A 7,736-nucleotide genomic window follows, 5' to 3' on the forward strand; every position below is an offset into this window, starting at 1 on the left:
AAAAAAAACAAAAGAAAAAACCTGGAGGGTTAACCATAAAAAATAACCCGGAACATTATTTTATAAATTTTTAACTGTATATAATTTTATTTCATCCTTTTATCCGATTTTTTCCATTTCATTGTGACCCAAACCATTTGTAAGAATGTAAGTGTTCGTCTCTTGTAGTGTCCCCTCTATGTATACCTTTATAGGTAAATAAAGAAATTATTTGGTTCCAGACCTAAGATCTAATCACTGACCACATTACAGCGACCTCCATCTTCGTCGCTACCATCATGTCTCTCACCAACCTCGTCAACATCTATACAGCACCAACACACTGACTGGTTCTAACACATCGCTGTTCGTGAGGTTTCTTCACCAGGGTTAACAGCTAGCATACAACCCACGCAGATGTATGTAGCTATATAGATAAATGTCTTATCAACCACTTCCATTTATCATTCATTATGTGTACGTACGCGTGGCCACGTTAAAAGTATATAAAGACACAGCCTTGTTCCATGTATTTCTTTACACCGTGTTCCCGTCAAATGATATTACAGCCTTCTCAGTCGAGTCACATTAGATGGAATACAACCTATCCATCTATAAATCTTCATTACAAAAGTCTGTAAAGTTGACAAACGAGGAAGTGCTGAATAAAATACCATGCAGGATCTATTTTTAATCCGCTAGATTTCGAATTCAAATCCCGTAGGGATATACATTACTTTTTGTCTCTCTACGGTCAATTAAATAATTACTAGTAACATATAAGTGACTATCAATTCAACTCCTTATCTCTCTTGATTTTATTTTGCCTAAGAAACCCTTCCATGATGTTTGTTTATATTTGTGGTGATGGTGGTGGTGAGAGTAAGGAAACATTTGCAAACTTCTGTTTAGAGTTATCTCCCTTCATTATTGCGGCTACCGACTCCAAAGAAATATTTTATATTTGTAAATTACTTTGAATAAATGACTTCTGAGAATGATTTTTCCTTTGCTGATAGAGTAACCAAATGTGTATTGGATCACTATGAAAAGTGCATTTCGCGACGCGGTAAACCTCGAATGGAAAGAGAATGGACATTATTAGCAGCTGTCGTTATGGTAAAACGATCAGGTTCTGTCCGTTTTTTTTTTCATGTTTTCAATTAATTTTTATTATTTACGTTTGCAATGCAATTCCTTAATCTCTAATCTCTGACTTCATAAAAACTGTAGCTCCTATCTATGATCGTACCATTACACTCCTCTTATGCATAATCGATAGATCACATGTGTTTTCAAAAAAGAAGTTATTTTGGTTAATGTTTAACCGTTATTTTTATCAGTCTTTCGAAAATAATTTATCTTCTGAAATTATTATCATTTAATACAGAAATTCTGTATAATTTTTTAGCTAGGTAGAAAGACTCTAAAGTTTAGATACGTAGGGAAACTGGGTTGGGAAATTCGAGTCTTTCGCTTCAGACTGATGTAAAAATAAGTTCGTGCGGGAATCGAAACCGAGTTGCAAATTTGGCTTATGGAGGAAGGAGGCTTACTTTTATACTTCGTCGTGTACCACTCGGCAGATCGTTCTTTTAAGATAGTGAGGTACAAGCGAGAGCTATTAAATACATATAATATTGACCCACGATTTCAACAACCTGAAAGATATTGGTAACGAGCTCAGATTTTACTTCGAGACGTCTATCTGGAATGGAAATATTTGGAAATACCAAACTGAATCCATTCATGTGTAAACAAACAGCAAGTTAGCATGTCAACATGTTTACAATTACAATATTATAGTATACCCATCATATGTTCCACCACGTTACAACACTCGCTACTAAGCAGTAGGTAATGTTTATAATAGAATGGAAGGCTTATGATACATGTGGAGTATCTCCTCCCATTATAATTATTTTTGTAATTTCAAGGAGCTGGAACGGGTCACCAATTTGTAACGTCCTTGCGAAGCGAGGTGACGAGAATGGCTCCTTAGTAGATCACATGGTTGATACAATAAATATAAATAGAATAATGCATATATGTGCCAGAGGGAAAAAAGTGACACAACCAGGTAGAATGATTAAGAGAAGATTTATTGATATGTTAACATGTGTGATTGTGTGTGCGTCATATATGCAGAATAATAGACAGACCGTCGTAAGATGTATGCGTGTGTATGTAGGCATAGACGTATGCGTGTTAAGAATGCATATTTATAGCTAGGTACAGAGAAAGTATTTCTGTTTGCATGAAATTTCACTGGTGAACAAACAAACGTATTTTGTGAAGGTCTGTTTGTTAGTGGTTGCAAGAATTTTAAGTATCCTCTCAGTATTATGTCCAGATTAAAAGAGGTACCAGTTGCTAGAATATGGATGGTATTTATATGTGTGTGTGTGTGTGTATAAAGAATTTTTAACCCTTTAGGCGCAGAAGTGGCTGTGTGGTAAGTAGCTTGCTTACCAACCACATGGTTCTGGGTTCAGTCCCACTGCGTGGCACCTTGGACAAATGTCTTCTACTATAGCCTCGGGCCGACCAAAGCCTTGTGAGTGGATTTGGTAGACGGAAACTGAAAGAAGCCCGTCGTATATTTGTATATATATGTATGTGTGTTTGTGTGTCTGAGTGGTCTTTTCGCATCGCTTTGAATTAATCCTGTCTTATCTCATAACTTCAAAATTTCAGTGACATGATATATTTTTGGAATGACATTGTAGGGTTGGTGTGAGAGGCCAGTTCCAGCAAGTTTGAACATAAAACAGGTAGAATATTTGGGCCAGATACAGCAGGTTTAAATGCTAAAGAGTTAATAAGGGATTATCAATCTGGAGAAAATACTTGAGCTCTCTGCTAATACAAACATCAGGCTAACAAAAGATTTTTTTGATTGATATAGAACTCTTGGAAATCCTAAGATGAGATCGGAAGTTGAAGCCCATTACTAAGTTAATATAGTATGTTTTCACAGAATGATATACAAGAAAAGGCATAAATAATGGGCTTTATACATTTATTTATTTGTGCATTATAGACGTACAGCTGTTTCTCATGTGCTTTTTAGGTGCGTTCATGGTTCTCTTTACTCAATTGGTTGATTGATAAATTGAAAAAAGTGAACAACCATTAAAGACACTATTGTCTTCGGTGTCTGCATATCAAGTGCCAAAGTAAATGAAAACAAAAGTAATAAAAATATGGAAAGAGGAGAAAAGAAGAAAGAGAAAGAAGAAACTAAGAAGGAGAGGGGCAAGAAGCTGGTCACTGTTGTATCTCTATGGAGCTAGGTCATTCTTTTCTAGTCATCAGCCTTAGTCTATTGTAGTCTCTTACTATGGTTGATTAGTATCACCATAAGGTATTGAAATTTGATACCCACCCACTCCTCTAGTGGTCATCTTTTGGTGAAATTTTATGATATGTAGGTCATTGCTTTTGGATTATTACTACAATAGTGAGTAAAGAAAATTATGAACACACCTTGTGCCCGTGGCATGTGTAAGGACTTTTGAGCGAGATCGTTGCCAGTGACCCTGGACTGGCTCTTGTGCGGGTGGCACATAAAATACACCATTTTGAGCGTGGCTGTTGCCAGTACCACCTGACTGGCCTTCGTGCCGGTGGCACATAAAAAGCACCCACTACACTCTCTGAGTGGTTGGTGTTAGGAAGGGCATCCAGCTGTAGAAACTCTGCCAAATCAGATTGGAGCCGGGTGTAGCCATCCGGTTTCACCAGTCCTCAGTCAAATCGTCCAACCCATGCTAGCATGGAAAGCGGATGTTAAACGACGATGATGATGATGATGAAGGTAATTCAAAAGTCCCTTTATCATTAATATAAACTAACAGCCAAGATCATTTGAGTTTCTTAATGTATGTCTTGTCTCTATTCCTCCCTCACCTCCAGTCTCTTCACTACTGCATTCATCAACCTTCTCACTGCATTTATTAACCACCCTTGATCACAGCAACATTTGATGCTATGGCTCAAAGATACCAGGGTAGCTAATCTCACTGCTCCATAGCTGATCTATTCACTATAAATTAGCAAAAGTAGTGTCAGAAGCATATGCAAACAAAATTGTAGCAAAATAAAAAATATATTTTGTATATCATTCAAATGTCAAAAAAAATATATTATTCCTTGAGAAAGGGAAAAATATCTTGTAATAATTGCAATATCCAACAATATTAGATATAGAATTTACAATATCTTTAAAATATTACAGTTCTATATCTAAGATATGAGGAATTATTTACATTATTTACATTTGACGGATATTTGTCCTCATCTTGTTTGTTGTTAACACAACGTTTCGGCTGATATACCCTCCAACCTTCGGGCATATGGCGTAGTGGTTAAGAGCGAGGGCTACTAACTCCAAGATTCCGAGTTCGATTCACGGCAGTGACCTGATTAATAATAGTAATAATAATAATAATATAATAATAGTAACATCGTTAGGAATGAGAACCCAGGTTCAAAATTTCCCCAAGACACCTGACGAAGGCTGGAGGGTATATCAGCCGAAATGTTGTGTTAACAACAAACAAGATGAGGACAAATATCCGTCAAATGTAAATAATGTAAATAATCTTTAACATATGTTATTAACTTGTGGAATAACAATTTTTGGATTGGTTTCAATTTTCAGATGGAGAAATAAATCTCAAAGCTGTTGCCTTAGGAACAGGAACCAAATGTATTGGGCAATCCAAAATAAGTAAAAATGGTAAATATCAATCTAAGAAAATATTTTACTTTTAATCTCTTACAGGCATAAGTTACATATGTCTTTTTCCTTCTGTCTTTCACTTGTTTCAGTCATTGGACTGCAGCCATGCTGGGGCACCATTTTGAAGAGTTTAGACAAAAAATCACTGCCCCCAGTACCTATTTTTAAATTTGGTACTATTCTATCACTCCCTTGTTCTGAACCACTAAGTTTTAGAGGGACGTAAACAAACCAACACCAGTTGTCAAGTACAACATTCTACTTGAAGCCTCTGATGATAGAGAGGAGGAAGGGACATATAGCTTAGAAGACAATTGGAAGTTCCTGCAGGACAATTTACTGGGTGCCACTGACCAAATCTGTGGTTGGTGCAAAGTCCCAGCCAGGCCAAGGGTGACTTGGTGGTAGAACAAGGAGGTGGACAGCGCTATAAAAGCAAATAGACAAGTCTGGAAGGACTGAAAAGCAAAGCATTATATCAAGGAGGCTAGGTGACAGGTTTACATTGCAAAAAGAATAGCGGAAAGTAAGAAGCTTGCCAATGTTATGCAGCATGAGGATCAGAGGCAGGAGGTGTTCAGGATTGCAAAGCAGTTTATCAAAGAGAATAGAGATGTGGTAGGTGAGAAATGTGTTCAAATGGATAATGGTATGCTTGCGCTTAGTGACTCAGAGAAGAAAGATGCATGGAGATCCATTACGAAAGATTGTTAAATGTGGAGAATGATTGGGAGAAGGAGAGTCTTTCAAATATTGAACCATTGAGGGACCAGCCATCAGAGTTGATAGCAGTATAATAGATAAGGCAGTTAAAAAAATGAAGAATGGCAAAGCTCCTGGACCATCAGGTATCACTGCCGAGATGATTAAAATATCAGGTGGTGTAGGATACAGCCTAGTCACTCACATAGTTAATCAGGTTATTCAGGAAGGCTTCATCCCCAGAGACTGGTGTAGCAGTATTATAGTCAGCTGCTACAAGAGTAAAGGTGATGCCTTAGATAGAAACAACTACAGAGGTATCAAACTGCTGCACCAGATCATGAAAATTATAGAGAGAGCTATATCTCAACTAATTAGGGATAGAATTAAACTAGATGAGATGCAGTTTGGTTTTGTTCCAGGGAGAAGTACCACAGATGTCAACTTCATAGTCACTCAGTTGCAAGAAAAGTATTTGGCCAAAAGTAAACCATTGTACTTAGCCTTCATCGACCTGAAGAAAACTTTCGACAGCATTCCCTGCTCTCTTATTTGGTGGTCTCTAAGAAAACTAGAAGTAGAGGAGTGGCTTGTTAGAGCTGTTGAAGCCATGTACAATGATGCTATCATTAAGGTGAGAGTTGGCCTTGAATACAGTGATGAATTTAGCGTACAGGTTGGAATACACCTGGGATCAGTTCTTAGTCCACTCTTATTCATCATGGTTCTCCAGGCTATAACAGATAAATTCAAAACTGGATGCCCATGGGAACTACTATATGCTGATGATCTTGCTCTTATTGCAGATCCTGAAGCAGAATCGGAGAAGTTTCAGGTTTGGAAACAAAACCTGGAATCAAAGGGCCTTAAAGTTAACCTAGCTAAGACTAAAGTTTTTGTTAGCGAGAAAGGAAATAAGACTCTCATTGCAGCTGGTAAACGGCCCTGCTCAATATGTAGGAAAGGAATTGGACGTAATTCCATTTGCTGCATCAAGTGTAAGCTATGAACACATAAGAGACGCAGTGGAATCGCAGGTAATTTATCAGATAAGGTCGCTTTAATGTGTGGCAGATGCGCAGGAACAATAAGTACTAAGAACACAAGAGACTTATACTCTCTCAAATGCCCAGGAGGCTCTCTTGAGGTAATAGATAGTTTCTGTTATTTAGGTGACCAAATTAGTAACAGTGGTGGATGCTCTGAAAGTATTGTTACTAGAATAAGAATAGGATGGAGGAAGTTCAGAGAACTTCTACCTCTGTTGGCAGCAAAAGGACTCTCTCTCAGAGTGAAAGGTAGATTGTATGATGCTTGTGTGTGAATGGCTATGTTACATGGTAGTGAGACATGGGCTCTGACTGCAGAGGACATGTGTAGACTGAAGAGGAATGAAGGTAGTATGCTTCGTTGGATTTGCAACATCAAAATGCATGACCAACAAAGCACAACTGTGTTGAGAGAAAAGTTAGGCATAAAAGGGATTAAATGTGGTATGCAGGAGAGGAGATTGCATTGGTTTGGACATGTGATGCGTGTGAGTGAAGACGGCTATATACAGAAATGTCTGTCACTGAAAATGGATGGTACCTGTGGGAGACCCAGGAAGACATGGGATGAAGTGGTGAGGACTGATCTTAGGATGTTGGGGCTCATGAAGGAAATGACAATGGACCAAGATGTTTGGTGATATGAAGTTCTAGAGAAGACCCATCCATGAAACTGAGTGCTAGAAGAGTTGTGTCCCCCCCCCACCACCACATGTAACAACACACTTTTCACCCACTCTACCTTAAAAAACAGAACTACATCTCCTCTTCTAACTGCATCTTTCTCTTCCTCACATTTCCTCTTCATGAATTGTGATTGTTTTCCAATCCCCTTTCTTGCCCTCACTGCCCTACCCACTGTATCACTGCTCCCCCTACCCCCTACTCCCAACATCCCACCCTATTTTTCTACCCAGGTTCTGTACTCAGATCCTTGTTAATGATGAGTATGCCCTAGCATAATACCATCTCTCTTCTGCTCTCTCTTACCCTTTTCCTGTTTTCTACTCTCTCTCTTTCCCTTGGTCACTTTCTCTCTCTTGTTTTTCCTCTGACTAGGTAACCAAGTGTTTCTGGTCTCTTTTTTTGTACCCCTCTCTCTCTCTCTCTCTCTCTCTATATATATATATATATATATATATACACACACATACATACACATACATACATACACACACACACACAGCATGGAATTTTGTCAGTGAACAGGTTGTGGTCTCAAAGCGACGAAAATATTTTGGCAAATTAAATTTGAATTT

At 38.1% G+C, this 7,736-nt stretch overlaps 1 protein-coding gene across 3 annotated transcripts in view; it reads left to right on the plus strand.

Annotated features, from left to right (window-relative positions):
- Window positions 1-69: 69 nt before the first annotated feature.
- LOC106874675 (tRNA-specific adenosine deaminase 1) overlaps window positions 70-7,736 on the plus strand; it is a 31,574-nt gene continuing 23,907 nt past the window's right edge. Inside the window, exons 1-2 of one of the 3 annotated variants that reach the window (XM_014922477.2) lie at window positions 70-1,098; window positions 4,646-4,723. In XM_014922477.2, the coding sequence (XP_014777963.1) occupies window positions 1,071-1,098; window positions 4,646-4,723 (106 nt within the window). In that variant the 5' untranslated portion in view covers window positions 70-1,070. Of the gene's footprint in view, window positions 1,112-4,645; window positions 4,724-7,736 lie in introns of all 3 variants that reach the window. The other 2 variants (XM_014922476.2, XM_052970741.1) reach the window with 2 other exon arrangements.

Source organism: Octopus bimaculoides, chromosome 1 (assembly GCF_001194135.2).
Source record: "Octopus bimaculoides isolate UCB-OBI-ISO-001 chromosome 1, ASM119413v2, whole genome shotgun sequence".
NCBI lineage: Eukaryota > Metazoa > Mollusca > Cephalopoda > Octopoda > Octopodidae > Octopus > Octopus bimaculoides.